At 38.6% G+C, this 21,242-nt stretch overlaps 1 protein-coding gene across 1 annotated transcript; it reads left to right on the top strand.

The window, feature by feature from the left end:
• Window positions 1-642: 642 nt before the first annotated feature.
• Window positions 643-2,032, top strand: LOC104108535 (BRI1 kinase inhibitor 1). The gene has a single exon (XM_009617601.4). It carries the CDS (start codon window positions 898-900, stop codon window positions 1,849-1,851), a length of 954 nt encoding a protein of 317 aa, XP_009615896.1. The 5' UTR covers window positions 643-897; the 3' UTR covers window positions 1,852-2,032.
• The last annotated feature ends 19,210 nt before the right edge of the window (window positions 2,033-21,242 follow it).

Here is a 21,242-nt window from a genome sequence, read left to right as displayed (position 1 = left end):
CCTAATTCAAAATATCTGAAGAAGCTCTATTTATTATGAAGCTAAAGTATTTTGTGCGACTAAGTTTTTTATTATCATGGTTCAAACTCAAAATTTCTAGTAAAAAGTGAAGAAATTTCAATCGTTTAATACACTGGGGGTGGTATGTGCACGACATTTAAGAATGTTTATATATGAGCATGACTTCACACGTACGTACGTAGCTGTATGGGGAAATCATTTGAGTATAATGAAAATAAAGTCCAAAACCAGATACCCATAATTTAGTATGTACATTATACTTTTATATGTTTCACCTACGGATTCTTGCGAAAAAGCTAGGAAACCTTGGATTTTGTTCTGTCAGTGTTCTTTTCCAAAAACTAGAACCTTTAGCTGCTTACATGAGAAAGACCCCAACCCCATTGGCATAAATTTCTATCTCAATTTCATAGCCACCACATGCCCAACCTTCAATTATATCCACCGATAAGGATTGTGATAAAATAATAAATAATTCTCATCTTTAACTAAAAATTTCAAATTCTTATCTTCGATAATCGTCTCGGTTAGAAAGTGTTTTATTCTTCAATATAAATTTTTTTCAGATTTACCTTAGCACCATTTATACGAGTATCGAATACCAAGATAAGAAACAAAAAAAAAATTCAAATGTGTCCATTCACGATAATTGCCACATAACACGCTTATCATAAAACATTTTAGTTACAAACAAGTAACCTCCCCGTCTTCTCACCAAAGGAAAGACCCATTTTTCTCATATCCCTTATCTTTTTTTGTTCTTATTTTTGTTGTCCCTTCAAACAAAGAGTTGAAGTAGAGAAGTTTGAGAAACACCACATCTTAATTAGATCTTCCTAGCAATCTTGTTACCCTATAACATTAACATATATCCATATGGACAGCCAATTACACCAAAACATGAACCACAAAGAAGAGAAACAGAGAAATCAAGAAAGTGATCCTCACAATGGCAGTAGCAGTACTGCAACCTCACCACCACCTTCATCTTCATCATCTCCTTCACATGAATTCTCATTCACTATTTCCTTTCAACAAACATCTAATTCCACAATATCACCTGCAGATAATAAAACAAAACAAATCCAAACACCTTCTTCATTTGCCATAGATTTATCTCCAGCTGATGATATTTTCTTCCATGGCCACTTACTTCCCCTTCACCTTCTTTCCCATCTCCCCATTTCCCCTCGCACTTCTACCAATTCAATGGATAGTTTTACTCTTCCAATAAAAGACCATTTTTTTGAAGATCAAAAAGTCCAAACTTCCAAGAATCAAAGAGTATTAGATCATGAGGACACTTGTGATACTACTTATACATCTAAGGGAAAACCAAAGGGCAAGTCTTTTTCCTTGTTTGGGCTACCAAAAGGGAGAAAAGGGCATGAAGTTAAAGAAGAAAAGGAAAACAAAGAGAGATCATCACAAAGGAGGAAGCTAAAATTTGATATGATGAGTCAAGTTGTGAAGAGGTACATAAGAATGGTTAGGCCTCTTTTATCTTTTAGCAGCAGAAAGAATGTGCAATTTCATACGCAAGCTTATTCTTTTTCTGGGAATTTATCAAATTTAAGAGGAAAGAATAAAGAGATTAATGGAAGGAAAGGGCAATTATATTCAGCACCAGCTTCAATGAGAACATCTCCTACAAATAGTGGTCTTCTTGTAACAACACCTGGAGCATATAATTCTCCTAATTCTTCTTCTTCTTCTACTTCTTCAAGTGATAGTACTATGGAAGAGTTGCAGGCTGCTATACAAGCTGCAATTGCTCATTGTAAGAAATCTATTTCAATGGAAGACAAAATCAAATCCCATAATGACTAGGTTTAGAGAAGCTTTAATTTTGTTTATGTTTTTATCCTTTTATAGTACAGCTAGCTAGTACTATTTTTTTTTTCATTACATAAAATTGATATTCTTATGTATCATAATGTATGTTAGTATTTTACAGCATGATATTGGATATGTTTGATGATTCATGTTAAATTTTTTAACATGGAAGCCATATACTACTCTATTTCAATTTATTTAAACCTTTTAGGAATATGAATCAAATTGACTAATTTTCAGTATGAATTTAAACATAGATTCTTTAAATTTTTTGAAATAATATTTATTATTTACAAACTTTATAAAAAATACTATAAGTTACAATAATTAACAATTCAAAATTATTAACAAAAAAAGTGATTAAAGAAAATTCTGTTTGACTCTCTAAATAATAATACATTAATTTCTTTCTTTTTGAGGAATTACTTTTGCATACTATATTTGTTAAGTAAGTGTCCAAATTGATTTTGATTATCTTGAAATCTTGCTAAGGTCAAGGCTATGCAAAGAATAAATTTGGTCTAGGGTCTAGCTATTGTCTTGAAACTTGAGTATTCATCCTCTGATCTTTGGTTATTTAATTGTTTAATTAATTTTCAATATCAAGTTCTACTATATCTACTATCAAGATTAATGATGTAAAATATCAGATTGCATTTACCAATAGAATAAAGGTACGTGTAAATTAATTAACAATTTCAATAAACGGCAAGCAATCCAGGCTTCTTCAGCAATTAGTCACTTGAATCATATGAATTTAAAGATGTTGAATAGGTCTTGGGAAATGATTCAAGAAATAACTACACAAGTACAAATTACCTAATGTTGAGGGCAATCCTCTTCTTCAGTCATATTGTTCACACACACATCACAAGCCACTATCATTTAATTTCGTTTTATTTTAGATGTGTCAAAGTTGATGGGAAAGTAATTTGAACTTCTTATTAATGATTCAAATTTATATGAAAGTGATCATTTGAGCTTCTTAATTAATAGATCAAAATAGCTAATCGACCATCGGTGGTCAGATTCTCAAATTAAACCTTCCTTTATCAGATTCTCAAATTAAACCTTCCTTTATAGGCCCTTTTTTCTTCCAGTATGAGATGACATTCCAAGGGAGACATACCCATGAAACTTGGTATGGAATAAATGATTTTAAGTTTAACATACATACATACATACATACATACATACATACATACATACATATATATATATATATATATATATATATATATATATATATATGTATAAGTATTGTCTGTGTCAAAAATATTTACACCATCAGTCATGTTATTGTAATGACCCGACCGGTCGTTTTGAGAATTAGAACCCCGAACCCCTAATAACTGTTTTCCCCACGTTTGTTTCCGCTATTGGGACTTGCCGGAGTAATTGGTTATGAAATTCAGAGAGTTTTGGGACACATAATCCCTAGTTGTGAGTTTAAACCTTAGAGTTTGGACCATAGTCGGAACTGTGTGAAGACGGATCCAGAATGGAATTTCGTTAACTCCGTTAGCTCCGTTGAATAATTTTGGGGTAAGGAGCGAGTCCGGAATGTGTTTTGGAGGTCTGTAGTAGATTTAGGCTTGAATTGGCGAAAGTTAGTTTTTCGACGATTTCGGCCGATAGTGAAAATTTTGATATCGAGCTCGGAATGGAATTCCGAAAGTGGTTGTAGGTTCGTAGTATTATTTATAATCTGTGTGTAAATTTTGAGGTCATCCGGACTAGATTTGATATGGTTCGGCGTCGTTTGTAAAATTTAAAAAATTCTAAATTCTTAGGCTTGAATCCGTGCTTAATTCATGATTTTTGGTGTTGTTCGATGTAGTTTGAAGGCTCGACTAAGTTCGTATGGTGTTTTAGGTTTGGTTAGTATATTTGGTTGAGGTCCCAGGGGCCTCGGGTGTGTTTCGAATGCTTAACGGAATGAAATTGGACTTAGAAAAAATCGGGTGCCTTTGTTGGTTATGGTGTTTTGCACTTGCGGGAGGGAGGCCGCAAGTGCGGAGGAAGTGCGCAGATGCAGAACTGGTGGGGCTGGTGATGGAGCACAGGTGCGCAAGTTTGACCGCACCTGCGAGCCCGCAGGTGCAGAGCCTCGCTGTTTTAATGAAATGCACAGATGCGCCGTTTGGACCGCAGGTGCGGTATCCGCTTGTTCGAGAAATGCCCGCAGATGCGGCCTCAGCCCAAATAAGTGACTTCACACCTGCGATGATTTTTCGCAGGTGCGGGACTGCAGATGCGGCTCCATGAGCGCATATGCGGATATCGTTGGGCAGAAAAGGGAATTTCGAGGGTTTGAAATTTCATAACACAAAATTCGATTTAGAGCTCGGTGGGAGACGATTTCTCGAGGGATTTTGAAGGAGAACTATTGGGTGACTAATTCTAACTCTATTTTGATTATAATACATTAATCTATTATTATTTTTCTCGTCTAATTAAGGAATTTGAGGGTAGAAGTTTGGAAATGGGGGAAAAGGTTCCCCAATTAAAAATCTGAGATTTGAATGGAAATTTGACGCCGGATTTAGATGATTTTTGTTCGAGTGAACTCGTGAGTGAATGAGTGTTCATAATTTATAATTTTTACCCGATTCCGAGACATGGGCCCGGGGAGACCTTTTGGGCGTTTTTTCTAATTTCACGCTTTAACTTCGAATTAATTAGCTAAATTAGTTACTTGTAGTTATATTTACATTATGCAATTAATTTGAATAGATTCAGGCCATTTGGAGTCGGATACTCGTAGCAAGAGCGTGATATCGAGTTGATTTGAGAGGTTCGAGTCAAGTGTCCTGCCTAACCTTATGTTGGGGACTTTCCCCTTATGATGTTTGATATTAATTGATGTGTGGGCGCCGTGTACGTGAGGTGACGAATACGTACACGGGCTATTATTGCAAAAATCCCGTTTTTCCTTTCTAATTCATAAATTATTTTTCCTTATTAAATTACACTAATACGTTTGATTATTTAGCTTAGATTAGAGAAGCATGCTTACGTGTTTTAACTGCCTATTTGACATTCTGTGCGCCATGCTTAGTTAAGTCCCTACTTTTCTTATATGTGTTCAGTATAAACTGTATTACTCGATGCCATACCTGTCATTTCATCTTGCGTTGCATATTTAAATAGGGACTAGGACGTATTCCGGGAGATCCCCATGTATTGCATATTTATTTTGGGACTAGGACGCATTCCGGGAGATCCCCATGTATTGCATATTTATTTTGGGACTACGAACGTATTCCGGAAGATCCCCCAGCATTGCATATTTACTTTGGGACTACGGACGTATTTCGGGAGATCTCCCTATACTACATATTCATTCGGGACTACGGGACGGTATCCCGGGAGATTCTCCATTGTGTTTACCTTATTCTGAGCCGAGGGCTCCCTTAACTGTTAAATTTTTGACAATTTTTTTAACTGTGTTACCGTAAATTTTACTTATATCTTTCACTGTTTGATTTATTATATTTACTCTGGTAGGACCTTGACCTGACCTCGTCACTACTCGACCGAGGTTAGGCTTGGCACTTACTGGGTACCATTGTGGTGTACTCATGCCCTTTCTTGTACATATTTTCGTGTGCAGATCCAGTGCGAGCTGTCAGCCTCGGGGTTAGTGCGTTCTGCTGATTCTAGGAGATTTCAAGGTACTTCTGCTTGCGTCCGCAGATCTTGGGAGTCCCCTTCTACTCCCTCGCCTAGAGACTTTCTTTATTATCTTCAGGCTTTTGTATAGAGCTACATAGATTATAGCAGCTTGTGACTTAGTGATATTCCGAGTCTTGAAAAATTATTTTGTATATGCCGAGTGGTACTACTTTTGGCTATTCACAATGTGTTGTTTATCTTTAAAATGTTGTGTTTTCTTTATATTTTTCGTAATATTAGGCTTACCTAGTCGTAAAGACTAGGTGCCATCACGACACCTTACAGAAGGTTAATTTGGATCGTGACAAGTTGGTATCAAAGCACTAGGTTCATAGGAGTCGGGAGTCACAAGTTGATTTATTAGAGTCTCGCGGATCGGTGCGGAGACGTCCGTAATTATCTTCGGGAGACTATGTAACTATTAAGAACAATCATATTCCTTTGATTTCCTTGTCGTGCGAGTTATTGACATCAAAATTCTAAAACTCTATTCTATTTTTCTCACAGATGGTGAGGACCCGTACCGGGAGGACGGACGATCAGGCCCCCGAGCCCCCTACCAGAGCCGCCAGAGGCTGGGGTCGGGGTAGAGGACGACCACGCGATGCAGCCCGAGCACCTGCGAGAGCTGCGTTAGAGGAGCCTCCAGCAGCTCCAGCTGGAGAGCCAACACCGGAGATCCCTATTGCTACTCCAGCTCTCCAGGAGACTTTAGCTTAGTTTATGAGCATGTTCAGCATTCTGGCTCAGGCTGGACTATTTCCGATAGCTCCCGCTACATCTCAGGCCGGGGGAGGGGCACAGACTCCCGCAGCCCGCACTCCTGAGTAGAGGGTCCAGGTTGATCATGCCCAGAGTATATTCCTATGCCCCTAGTGGCTCCGGTTCAGCATGAGACCAGGGTAGCTGCTTCTGAGGCAGAGCAACTCAGACTTGAGAGGTACAAGAAGTACCACCCACCTACTTTCAGCGGACTAGCTTCAGATGATGTTCTGGATTTTCTTGAGGAGTGTCATCGTATTCTTCGCACTATGGGCATTGTGGAGACGAGTGAGGTTTCTTTCACCGCTTTCCAGCTGAGGGGGCGGCATATCAGTGGTGGCGTCCCTATGAGCTGAGTAGTCCGGACGAGGAAGCCTCACTCACTTGGACTCAATTTTTAGAGATGTTCTTGTATGAGCATGTTCCTCAGAGCCTCAGAGATGCTTGGCACGCAAAGTCTGAGCAGCTGCGTCAGGGTGCTATGACTGTATCAGAATATGCAGTCAGTTTCAGTGAGTTAGCTCGCCATGCACCGACTCTGGTTGCTACAGTTAGAGAGAAGGTTTGTCGCTTCATTAAGGGACTCCACCCATTATTCAGCCCAGTATGGACAGGGAGTTGGAGATGGACATCACTTATCAGCAGGCAGTGAGCATTGCCAGGAGAGTGGAGAGCATGTTCGCCCGGGACAGAGATGAGAGAGAGGCCAAGAGGTCTCGAGAGACTGGTCATTATTCAGGAGCTCGTGCACCAACAATACGCTATGGTAGGGGTTTTGTGAGTCGCCTTGTTCATTCAGCTATTCCAGCATCCAGCGGTGTTCCAGCTCCTCCTAGACCTCAAGAGCCCTATTATGCACCGCCAGTATCTAGTATGCCTCCTACTCGAGGTGCTATCACCGGCCAGTCCGAGTTAGTCTCAGCCGCCGCGTCCTCCAAGGGGTTGTTTTGAGTGTGGTGACACTCGTCACATGGTTAGAGATTACCCCAGACCAAGGAGGGGTGCACCTTCACAGACTTATCAGCCTCCACATGCTCCACCGGGTCCTCCGACCATTCTTCCAGCCCCAGCTGCCACCCCACCTCCTCAGCCAGCTCGAGGTGGAGGTCAGGGAGGTAGAGGTCGCCCTAGAGGGGGAGGCCAGGCCAGGTACTATGCCCTTCCAGCCCGTTCAGAGGTCGTCACTTCAGATTCAGTCATCACAAGTATCGTCCCTGTCTGTCATAGGGATGTATCAGTATTATTTGATCGAGGCTCTACGTATTCATACGTGTCTTCTTATTTTGCTCCACATTTGGGGATATCTCGGGATTCTTTGAGTTCCCCTGTTTATGTATCTACTCCTGTGGGAGATTCTCTCATTGTGGACCGCGTATATCGGTCGTGTTTGATTTCCCTTAGTGGTTTTGAGATCGGAGCCAATTTGTTATTACCCAGTATGGTAGATTTTGATGTTATCTTGGGCATGGACTGGTTGTCGCCCCATTATGCTATTCTTGATTGTTACGCTAAGACCATGACACTGGCTATGCCAGGCTTGGAGTTGCAGAAGTTACTTGAAAAGGGTTTCATCAGGCCTAGTGTATCATCTTGGGGTGCTCCGATCTTATTTGTGAAGAAGAAGGATGGTTCTATGCGTATGTGTATTGATTATCGGTAGTTGAACAAGGTTACAGTGAAGAACAAGTATCCTTTACCTCGCATCGGTGATTTATTTGATCAGTTACAGGGTGCCAGGGTATTTTCCAAGATTGACTGCATTCTGGCTATCATCAGTTGAAGATTCGAGAGCCGAATATCCCGAAGACTACTTTCAGGACCAGATATGGTCACTATGAGTTTCTTGTCATGTCATTTAGGCTGAACAATGCCCCGACAGCCTTTATGAATTTGATGCACAGTGTGTTCCGACCTTATCTTGATTCTTTCATCATTGTGTTTATTGACGACATCCTAGTATATACCCGGTCTCGGGAAGATCATGAGCAGCACCCGAGGACCGTGTTTCAGACTTTGAGGGAGAAGAGGTTGTATGCAAAATTTTCTAAATGTTAATTCTTGCTTGATTTAGTGGCATTCTTAGGCCACATAATGTCTTGTGATGGGATCAAGGTAGATCCGAAGAAGGTAAAGGCAGTGCAGAGTTGGCCTAGACCGTCATCAGCTACGGAGATCCGTAATTTTTTTGGTTTGGCGGGGTATTACTGTCGCTTTATGGAGGTATTTTCATCCATTACAGCACCTATGACCAGGCTGACCCAGAAGGGTGCTCCGTTCAGGTGGACCGAGGAGTGTGAGGAGAGCTTTTAGAAGCTCAATACAACTTTGACTACAACCCTAATATTAGTATTGCCTACAAGTTCGGGGTCCTACACTGTCTATTATGATGCCTCGAGGATTGGCCTTGGAGCGATATTTATGTAGAACAGTAGGGTGATTGCCTACGCGTCTAGACAATTGAAGGTGCATGAGAAGAACTATCCGGTCCATGATCTAGAGTTAGCAGCTATTGTTTATGCCCTGAAGATCTGGTGTCATTATTTGTACGGTGTTCATTGTGAGATCTACATTGATCACCAGAGTTTGCGGCACTTGTTCAGGCAGAAAGACCTTAATTTGCGTCAGCGGAGGTGGTTGGAGCTAATTAAAGACTATGATATCACTATATTGTACCACCCGGGGAAGGCCAATGTAGTGGCCGACGCCTTGAGTCGTCAGGCAGAGAGTTTGGGGAGTTTGGCATATCTTCCGGCAGTTAAGAGACCCTTAGCCTTGGATGTTCAGGACTTAGCCGGCCAGTTCGTGAGGTTGGATATTTTGGAGCCTAGCTGGGTATTAGCTTGTGTGGTTACTCGGTCTTCTATTTATGACCATATCAGGGAGTGCCAATATGATGATCCTCATCTTCTAGTTCTTCAGGACAAGGTTCAGCGAGGTGATGCCATAGATGTGACTATTGGTGATGATGGTGCGATAAGGATGCAGGGCTGGATCTGTGTGCCCAATGTAGATGGGCTTCGGGATTTGATTCTCGAGGAGGCCCACAACTCGCGGTACTCCATTCATCCCGGTGCCGCGAAGATGTACCAGGATTTGAGACAACACTACTGGTGGAGGAGGATGAAGAAGGATATAGTTGGGTTTGTGGCCAAGTATCTCAACTGTCAGCAGGTCATATATGAGCATGAGAGGCCGAGTGGATTAATTCAGAGGTTAGAGATCCCAGAGTGGAAGCTAGAGCGGATCACCATGGACTTTGTAGTTGGACTTCCACTAACTTTGAGAAAGTTCGATGTCATTTGGGTGATCGTGGATCGGTTGACCAAGTTAGCTCATTTTATTCCAGTGTTGACCACTTATTCTTCCAAGAGGTTGACTGAGATTTATATCAGAGAGATTGTCCGCCTTCATGGTGTTCCAGTATCCATCATTCCAGACAGAGGTACACAATTCACATCACGGTTTTGGAGAGCCGTACATCAGGAGTTGGGTACTAGGGTGGAGCTGAGCATAACCTTTCACCCTCAGACAGACGGGCAGTCTGAGCGCACGATTCAGATTCTTGAGGATATGCTCCGTGCTTGTGTGATGGAGTTCGAAGGGTAATGGGACCAATACTTTCCACTTGTAGAGTTTGCCTACAACAACAGTTACCCGTCCAGCATTCAGACGACACCGTATAAGGCTTTGTATGGTAGACGGTGCCGGTCCCCAGCGGGATGGTTTGAGCCGGGCGAGGCCCGATTATTGGGTACAGATTTGGTCTAGGATGCCCTGGATAAGGTAAAGGTGATTCAGTAGAGACTTCGCACAGCCCAGTCCAGGAAGAAGAGTTATGCGGACCGGAAGGTTTGTGATTTGGCATTTATGGTTAGTGAGCGAGTCTTGCTTTGGATATCGCTTATGAAGGGCGTCATGAGATTCGGGAAGAAGGGAAAGCTGAGCCTGAGGTTCATTGGTCCTTTTGAGATATTGCGGAGAGTTGGGGAGGTTGCTTATGAGCTTGCCTTGCCTCCCAGCCTAGCAGGAGTTCACCCGGTATTGCACGTGTCTATGCTCCAGAAGTATCACGGTGATCCGACTCATGTATTGGATTTCATCTCAGTCCAGCTGGACAAGGATCTATATTATGTTGAGAAACCACTAGCCATTTTGGACAGATAGGTCAGAAAGCTCAGGTCAAAGAATATTGCTTCAATAAAGGTCCAGTGGAGGGGTCAGCCGGTCGAGGAGGCGACTTGGGAGACCGAGCAGGATATGCGCAACCAGTACCCTCATCTATTCACAGTTTCAGGTATGTCTTTATACTCGTTCGAGGACGAACGATTGTTTTTAGATGGGGAGGATGTAACAACCAGGCCGATCATTTTGAGAATTAGAGCCACGATCCCCTAATAACTATTTTTTCCACGTTTTTTTCTGCTATTGGGACTTGCCAGAGTGATTGGTTATGGAATTCTGAGATTTTTGGGACACTTGGTCTCTAGTTGTGAGTTTAAGCCTTAGAGTTTGGACCGTAGTCGGAACTGTGTGAAGATGGGTCCGGAATAGAATTCCGTAGACTCCGTTAGCTCCGTTGAGTTATTTTGGGGTTAGGATCGCGTCCGAAATGTGTTTTGGAGGTGTGTAGTAGATTTAGGCTTGTATTGGCAAAAGTTAGTTTTTTGGCGATTTCGGTCGATAGTGAAAATTTTGATATTGAACTCGGAATGGAATTCTGAAAGTGGCTGTAGGTTCGTAGTGTCATTTGTGACCTGTGTGTAAAATTTCAGGTCATTCGGACTAGATTTGATGTGGTTCGGCGTCATTTGTAGAATTTGGAAAATTCTAAATTCTTAGGCTTGAATCTGTACTTAATTCATGATTTTGGTGTTGTTCTATGTGGTTTGAAGGATCGACTAAGTTTGTATGGTATTTTAGGATTGGTTGGTATGTTTGGTTGAGGTACCGGGGGCCTCGAGTGTGTTTCAGATGCTTAACGGAATGAAATTGGACTTAGAAAAAATCTGGTGCCTTTGCTTGTTCTGGTGGTTCGCACCTGCGGGAGGGAGGCCGCAGGTCCGAGAGTTGCAGGTGCGGAGGGAGTGCACAGATGCGAAACTGGTGGGGCTGGTGATAGAGCGCAGGTGAGCAATTTTGACCGCACCTGCGAGCCCGTATATGTGAAGCGTGGGCGCAAGTGCGGAGCCTGGCTGCTTTAATGAAATGCGCAAATACACCGTTTGGACCGCATGTGCGGTATCTGCTGGTGCGAGAAATGCCTGCAGATGTGGTCGCAGCCCGGATAAGTGACCTTCACACCTGCGATGATTTTACGCGGGTGCGGGACCGCAGATGTGGCCCCATGAGCACAGATGCGGATATCGCTGGCAGAAAAGAGAATTTCGAGGGTTTGAAATTTCATAACACAAAATTCGATTTAGTGCTCGGTGGGAGACGATTTCTCGAGGGATTTTGAAGGAGAACTGTTGGATAACTAATTCTAACTCTATTTTATTCATAATACATTAATCTATTATTGTTTTCCTCGTCTAATTAAGGAATTTGAGGGTAGAAGTTTGAAAATGGGGGGAAAGGTTCCTCGATTGAAAATCTGAGATTTGAATGGGAATTTGACGTCAGATTTAGATGATTTTTGTTCGAGTGAACTCGTGAGTGAATGGGTGTTCATAATTTATAATTTTTACCCGATTCTGAGACGTGGGCCCGGAGAGACGTTTTGGGCGTTTTCCCTAATTTCACGCTTTAGCTTCGAATTAATTAGCTAAATTAGTTACTTGTAGTTATATTTACATTATGCAATTAATTTGAATAGATTCAGGCCATTTGGAGTCGGATACTCGTGGCAAGAGCGTGATATCGAGTTGATTTGAGAGGTTCGAGTCAAGTGTCCTGCCTAACCTTGTGTTGGGGACTTTCCTCTTAGGATGTTTGATATTAATTGATGTGTGGGCGCCCTGTACGTGAGGTGACGAATACGTACACGGGCTATTATTGCAAAAATTCTGTTTTTCCTTTCTAATTCATAAATTGTTTTTCCTTATTAAATTACACTAATACGTTTAATTGTTTAGCTTAGATTAGAGAAGCATGCTTAAGTCCCTACTTTCCTTATCTGTGTTCAGTATAAACTGTATAACTCGATGGCATACCTGCCATCTCATCTTGCGTTGCATATTTAAATTGGGACTACGGACGCATTCTGGGAGATCCCCCTGTATTGCATATTTATTTTAGGACTACGGACGTATTCCGGGAGATTCTCCAGCACTGCATATTTACTTTGGGACTATGGACGTATTTCGGAAGATCCCTCAATACTGCATATTTACTTTGGGAGTACGGACGTATTCCGAGAGATTTTCCTGTAATGCATAATTATTCGGGACTACGAGACGGTATCCCGGGAGATTTCCCATTTTGTTTACCTTGTTCTGAGCCGAGGGCTCCCTTAACTATTAAAATTTCGAGAATTTCTTTAACTGTGTTACCGTAAATTTACTTATATCTTTCACTGTTTGATTTATTATATTTATTCCGGTAGGACCTTGACCTGACCTCGTCACTACTCGACCGAGGTTAGGCTTGGTACTTACTGGGTACCATTGTGGTGTACTCATGTCCTTTCCTGCACATGTTTTTGGTGCAGATCCAGATGCGAGCTATCAACCTCGGGGTTAGAGCTATCAACCGCAGATCTTCGGAGTCCCCTTCTACTTCCTCGTCTAGAGATTTTCTTTATTATCTTCAGACTTTTGTATAGAGCTACATAGATTATAACAGCTTGTGACTTAGTGATATTCCGGGTCTTGGAAAATTATTTTGTATATGCCGAGTGGTACTACTTTTGGCTATTCACAATATGCTGTTTATCTTTAAAATATTATATTTTCTTTACATTTTTCGTAATATTAGGCTTACCTAGTCGTAAAGACTAGGTGCCATCACGACACCTTACGAATGGTTAATTTGGGTCGTGATAGTTATAGGAATATACCATATTACTTAGGAGTATAATTTATTATATAGATTACGGATGAATACTTATTAGATATCACGATTACCTTTTAAACGATTTGTTTATATAAATATTTTCTACATTACGGTTATAGTACGTTGACTCATAATATTAATTGAGAATTAACCTAAATAACCGTCCACCTAACCGCTTGAACTAAAAATAGACGACGAATATTTATTTTACGGAAATGTCAAAAATAAGTCTAAACCTACCAACCTTTAGGCATTAATCACATACTTACCAAAACTAGCCAAGAGCATACAAGAATTAAAAACTCAGATAAATAAGGATTCTTTCTCTCCAAGAATCACATGCAAAGATCTCCTTTCATATTTTTAAGCGTGATTAACAATATTAGATACAAGACGGAAAGAAAATTTCATGGATGAGGTAGCAAAGATGAAACACAGAGAAAAAAAAATACAAGATTCTAAAAACGTAAGCAAAAAGAGACCTTTTTCAATGGGTATATTTTGAAAATATATATATGAGTCAATATACGAAATTTTAAGGAAGATTAGAGGTGATTTGGACAAGTTTTGAATCAAAATTCGTAGTTAAAATCGAGTTTAAAATTTTCTCCACGACATATGAATCTAACATGTATCTCACATACAGTTATACATGGATATACAGGAGATACACAAGTAATATATATTTGATACACAAATGATACACAGAAGATACACGAAGATACACGGTGAGATATCCATATCTTCTTCTTCTTCTTCTTCTATGTTCATCTTGTGTATTTCGAATTTCACTCAAATTTCAATTCAACACCTAAAATCTACACCAAATCGTCCAAACATTTAGATTCACACTTCTTAAGATAACCCAATCTATTCCACTAACATTCACTCGAAATAAATTCTAATTTTGAAAACCCAAATTTTTGATTTCAAGCTTAAACAAGCTTCAATGATTGTCCATTACATTTTCAATTTAATCCTTCGAGCCAATCCAACAAGCTAACATTTAATAGTGATTTCTAAATCGAATTAAGGTGCTAGATTCTCTTAAACTCACTTTACCTCACAGTATGCTTAAAAACTAACATTAATTGAAAATTATTTGGATTAAAATTATATTTGAGCCGTCTTTGGTAAATATTTTATTTTTTTACCCCTATAATAATGGTAGAGTCAGGGGTGGTGCGCTAGTTTTGGTTGAAATTATTTATGGACTGGCAGTTTGAGTAGTTTTTGTTAGAACCAAAACTTTAAAGATGAAGACTTTCATCTTTTACCCAATACCTGTCATGTCAAATCATCAAAAACAAATAATAGATATGGAAGCATACCTGAATCCATGAGTGCTACAGAGATTACTGGATCTTTTGATCTACAGTCTTCCAAACCAAGAAGCAAGCCGTTCTACTCTTTCCAGTGATGTAATGTTAGAAAGAAAACCCTACGTCTGATTTGGGGACCATAACCGATTTAATAGGTGCACAAATTTATGTATTTCTAATTTAGTCAATCATTAAATTAGAAATAATATCCTGGTATCTATATTTAAGACCCCATACTTTATAAGGTATCTTTTTGTCCCATTTAACTTCAAACCTTAGTATCACTTTAATTTAGGCCAAGCTTATTGTGATAGTAACCGACACACAATTATTCTTAATACATTATATGTGCGGTCCATAACTTCTAACAATCTCCCACTTGGACTATACATATATATGTATATATTACTTTATAATTGTATGTCACTTTATGAGTTCAAAATATTTGCTATCACAATATGAAATATCTCAAAACAATGTCGTCCATCAATCATGTCAATATTGGACCAAAGCAGCTTTTGTTATATTTATCGCAACTAAGCCTTCCTTGATCATGAATACTAACATAACCAAATGACATAGATCAAGTATGGATGTGTAGTGAATATAATTAATATTGTATAATCTATGTATGTATACTGATTTTAAAAAGTAAATAGTGAATGTATTCATCTATTCGAAGGGACCACAGAGAGTGAGAAGCTATATACGTTGGTGTAGTAATGGAACACCATAAACAGCGCATGTGTAACATGTTGCTTTCTATGTGCTCATGCATTAACTCATACCACAATTTTCTCCAGTCAAATAGTCCTTTTGGATTGACAACTCTTCTAATGGTGACAGGACTATTCAACTATCCTAGAGCTTTTGGTTTTTTCCCTTTTAGAATCTTTGCATCATTTGACGAGGTGTAGAATGGACATTTTATACCTTCGATAAGGAAACAAAGATAAACTGTATGTGTTGGGATAAAACATATACTACTGTTACAGTTTAAGTTGACATATAAGTGACTTGTGCCATTGTTACAAGTTTGGGCTGGGGTCTGCAAGTTCGTTTTAGTCAATTCACAAGGAGTAACTACTTGCGTTTAACTCGAGTAAAAAACAGTCAATACAACTGAACTTTGTACTAAGCATTTGCCTCTGCTCGGTACCATACCGTGCGGAGGCGGATCTAGAATTTTGAGTTTATAGATTCAAAATTTAAAAAATACAATTTATTAGGTTCTGTTATATTATTACATATTACGCGAATTTTTAATACAAATATAGAATTCGGGTCAAACCTACTATTATGCCGAACCAATAAGCAAAAGTGCATAACTGCAGTTCCGTCCTGATATTGTTGCACGTAATCTTTTGAAGTGATCTTCTTGAAGTGAAATGATGTACATAAATCATCATCAATCATGTAACCTTGGTTCGTTGATTTTATTGATATAATAACAAGACGTTTACGGTAACATGTGAAGCCATATCTTTAGTGGAAAAGGTAGCAAACAGGAAGAGAGTTTCTTTGTTATCAAGACAATGGTCAGAGATTTGAGAAGTAGGGTACTAATCCGACCAATTAAGCAGAATGGGTCTCATGATTCGATGTCTGCGGAATTTGTACTACGTAATTACAATAAACAATAACAACAATAATAATAATAATAATAATAATATATGTGGTAAGCTTGATGCTTGGTCCAGTTTCACATTCCAACAACTTGGACACTACTGTTTAATTTAGAACCATGTAATATTCTGATCTAGGAAAAAGTTATTAGCATTCTTATGGTTTGCTAAAGGATGGTATGGCATGGTGAGGACAAGTGATCTACTAAACTAATTAAATGATTTGAAGTCATTGGTAATTTCAACAGTCCTCATATGAATTTAAATGGAAAAACAAGATTAGTGAGGATTCATGTAATAACTGACCTCAACTTATTTGGCTCATATTAATTTAAATGGAAAAACAACGGTTCGCTTCTTAGTTGAGTTTCCACGCAGATCTTACCCTTACCCTGAGGTAGAGAGACTGTTTCCGATAGACCCTCGACTCCCTCCCTCCAAGAACTCCCCACCTTGCTCTTGAGGTGACTTGAACTCACAACCTCTTGGTTGAAAGTGGAGGGTGCTCACCACTAGAGCAACCCACTCTTAGAATCATACTTGTGTTGACAATATACTTGTGTTGATTCAAGAACTTTGAATCATTCTCTTGAAGCTCATCCTCTTCATCATAACTGATATGCTTGTCCCGAAATAACTTGGACCAATAGGAAAATCTCAATTCATTGGGCTTTTCGATACAAATTAGGTATTTTTTGAAGAAGTGTGTTCTCCAACCTATGTATGTTGACCCAATTTGAGATATTTTAAGCCCATTACACATTGTAAGGGAGCCTATATTTAATTTTAGAACTTCATAAATCTGTGTAAAATGTTCAGGTTTAGATATTCATTACTTGAGCATTTTATATAAACATTTTTTCATGATGAAGATATTTTGTTACTGAAAAGTGTTATTACTAAATACAGTAGCTGTTCCATTTTTATTTTTTCCTTTTGCTGATGGTTTAATGACTGAATGATGTCATGATGCTAATAAGAATTCATCTATATATTTGGGAAAATGTCCAAATTTACCCCTTTACTTTCGAATATTATTTACATCTAACCTTCATTATATTACTCGGCCAAATTTAGCTTTACCGTTATATTAACCGGTCAAATTTGTCCCTACCATCAGCAAACTTTTAAAAATTACCTCCCAATCAGTCAGGTGATCCAGAATTTCCCAAATTATTTTAGTTAAGTCACTTATTCTTTTTCTTGATCCACTATTTTTAAAATAGTGCGCATTTACCTGCTTTCTTAATTGAAAAAAAAGAATAAGATAAAGAGATACTAAAATAATATAGCGGTTAGTAAACAAAATATAGTAAATTGAAGAATCTAAATTAGGTAGCTTATCTAAATCCCAAATGTATTTACAACATCCCAACTTTAATGAATTCGTTATACCAAAGTTATGGAGACTTTGCAAGTATTAGTGATAGAAGTTGAAGTTCCTTGGAAACTTTGTATTCTCGAATTCAAATTTGCTTTAATCAAATGCCTACGCATTATGCACTCTTAAGCTAGTCGACCGAGCTCTATACTAATCGGATAATTACAAACTATATTCGAAAATACATATACATACATGATGGGCAGCCGCATACAATATACAACAAATACACCCATTGAATTTTGCGGTGTGAATATAGTTGAAAAATTATAAATTTTTTAAACCAATTCTAAACTCATTATCACAAGAAGAGATGTGGGTGCAATGGTAAGTAAAAATAACCATGAATAATTTATATTGTGTAGTGTCTTTAGCATTTACATCAATAGTAATTTCTGAAAATAGTGGATTAAGAAGAAGAAGAACAAATGGTTTAAATAAAGGAATTTGGGAGATTCCGAGTTATCTAACGGACTGAGATGATAGGGGTAATTTTAGCCGGATAGTATAATACTATGAAAAGATTTGGGCAAATATTATAATAGAGGTTAAATTTGGCCCCTTTCCCTTATATTTTGGAATACCAAATAAATAGGTTGTCAGATATTAAAAAAACAAAAACGAGCAAATTCAAGCTGTTCTAGAGACAACAGTACTGATGAATTAGGAGTAATATTATCACTCTTAATACCAAAGAAAACATAAAGGAGCACTTTTATTCTCACTATTACCAACTCCCCATGCAATTGTAAGAGCAAATGAAAAAAATAAACTACAATAAATATGGAGTTAATTAAGGTAAGCAGATGGATTGAGTTGTCCATTGGCATTAGCAACTCAATTCAGAATTACTTAAGTGTAGGATTGTACTTCCCTCTACCCAATATTAACAATCGACCCAGCCCAACAAATATTAATATGATACAATTCTAACACCTAAATTCCTCTGTGCAAAGTCGACAAGGCTGTTGAATTCATTCTCATCAATATATCCATTGCCGTTAGCATCTGCAGTTTTTATGCCACGGCTTCCCTTTAGCCTGCTAAACCAACCACCGTTGGTTCGGACGGCGTCTCGGAGTTCTTCTTTGCTTATTTTTCCATCATTATTTGTGTCAAATCTCTTTAGCCATCTCTTGAACTCCTGCAAACTCATTTCAAGTTTTCCATCACTTGCAACATTTCTTCTATAAGTATTCTTCAATGCCATTTCTGATTGAATAATAAGTTGCGTTTTCTTGTCCTTATTGGATCTCACAGAACACCAAAGAATTGTGTGGTATGTTTTGGTTTGTTTAACATTCTCAAGAGACATTCTAATTTATAGTAGTATGCTACTTGTGATTTCTTGGAAAGTACGCACTATAATAAAATAAGCGGACATAATTAAAACCGAAAGCTATGTAATTCGAATAAGAATCAACAATTATGGGTCCAAAACGTGTAAAGGCGAGAAGAAAGCCATTAAGGGGTCATCTTTTTCATTAAAAAACCGACGGTTCTCGGATCTAAGAAATTGCCTCTTTAAAGATTAAAAAATGTGTCGGTAAGCCAGCTCAAAGATACTTTTAACATGCTTTGTTTTAGATCGAGCTCGCTTTTTTTTTAAAAGACCTCACACTATTGAGAGCATCACTACACCATATTTGTATTTTTTTTTCCATCTTTTCAACTACCAATGCACAAGACTTAGTTCGCACACCTAGTACAATTGTACACATACTTTCATTATCTATATAACGACCTGGCCTTTCGTTTTGAGAATTAGCGTCTCGTTGGGTGGCTTAAGGTCTCAAGTAGCTTCGCGTTATGTATTATGACGTGCGTGTGTGGTCGAGTTCGATTTTCGAATGATTCGGGATTGATTTAGAAGGATGATTCTTGTTTTAGAAGCTTAAGTGGTAACGATTTTGTGAATTTTGTGGTTTCGAGGTGAATGTTGTGAACTTTTTGGTTTTCATTAAAGATAGAAGTTTTATTATCCGAAATTATTTCCTATGATTTTTAAGTATGTTATTAAGTAATTTTGGCTAGATTTGAACAGTTCGGAGGTTGTTCCACACGAGAAGGTCATTTTAGAGTATCAGTTTAGCTTCTTTGAGGTAAGTATTTTGCCTAATTTTGGGGAGGGGGGGACTACCCCTTAGAATTTGAGTCGTTTGTGCTATTTGTGCCATGTGAAAGCCGTGTACGCAAGGTGAGAAGTACGTACTCGACTTATATGTGGGAATTCGGTTTAGACTCTTAGGCCTCTTATATGTATTTATTTGGAATTTGTTAGCACATGTTGTATCTTCTTTTCGTCGTGTATGCTATCACATTCTTTATTTGAAGTTATTACCGCTTTTACCATTATGTGATTTCTTTTATTATTGAGTTATTTTTAGTTGAAATTATTGTACAAGATATCCTTCTTGTTGCCGAGTTATTCTCATGCATTTTGACATAGTTGCTAGTTCGTGCCATCTCTTTCATTGTTAGCCTAATTCATACATTAGAATCTGAAGTTTGTCATTTCATGAAAATACTTTCATTATCGAGGTTATCCTTAAATAATTAATTGAAATTGAGGTTATCGAATGTCATTAATCTATTTGAATTGAAGTTGTGTTTAAAAGGGGTATTGTTCTTTGTGAGTTACTTTCTCGTTCATTTTATGGTTATTGAGATTTTATACACATTGTGTTTGAGCCATGAGCTATTTGTTGTGAAAATATTGATATTGTTAGATCTTTGGAAAGGTTGTGGCCTATCACTACAAAGGAAACTGAAATTAGCTACGAACGTCGTCGCTAATATATCGCTAAAACACTCGTAGCTAGCAGAATTTCTTGATAATCCCTTGCTAATCCGTCACTAAATGAGATTAGCAACGGATTTTTCTGTTTAGCTACAGAATTTATCTGTCATTAAAACCTGATTTTTTAGTAGTGTATGGACAACTTATGTTATGAGTTGATACGTCGTGTTGTTGCGATGTTAGCATTTGTGAATTATTGTGTGGTTTGGTTGTTGTTATACAGAGTATAAAGGGTGGTATTTCATCATTTTTGTTATGCGGAGTATAAGAGTGTCATTTCACCATTGTTGTTATACGGGGCATAAGGATGGCATCTCACTGTTGTTGAATGTACAAAGTGATAAGGGTGACTATTGTGTTATTGTCCGCGCGGAGTGATAAGGTTGCCTATTATACGTAGTGATACAGGTGGCTAATAATATTGTCAGGACAGAGTGATACAGGTAGCTATCAGAGAGATAATGGTGGATAATGATATTGTCAAGGCGGAGTGATACAGGTGGCTATCGGAGAGATAAGGGTGGCTAGTGATATTGTCAGGGCAAAGTGATACGAGTGGCTATCAGAGAGATAAGGGTAACTAATGATATTGTCAGGGCGGAGTGATACAGGTGACTATCGGAGAGATAAGGGTGCCAATGTCAGGGATGATGTGTGATGACTTGGGGACTTTATGTTGGTAATTTTGTGTGATGGTGTGATTTTTCTTATGTATGTCATACACCTTGCGTGACTTGTTGTGTTGCTCCGATGAGCTACTCAATGTTTGTGATATTACTTGTTGACTTGGGCTGCAGTAGCACACTCACACAAGCATACACTGT

This window comes from Nicotiana tomentosiformis, chromosome 12 (genome assembly GCF_000390325.3).
Source record: "Nicotiana tomentosiformis chromosome 12, ASM39032v3, whole genome shotgun sequence".
Classification (NCBI taxonomy): Eukaryota; Viridiplantae; Streptophyta; class Magnoliopsida; order Solanales; family Solanaceae; genus Nicotiana; species Nicotiana tomentosiformis.
Note: the sequence above shows the minus strand (reverse complement) of the source record. Positions and strands in the feature narration are given on the sequence as shown.

Coding starts and splice junctions, on each gene's coding strand:
- LOC104108535 (XM_009617601.4), top strand. CDS start 898: ATGGACAGCCAATTACACCAAAACATGAACCACAAAGAAGAGAAACAG.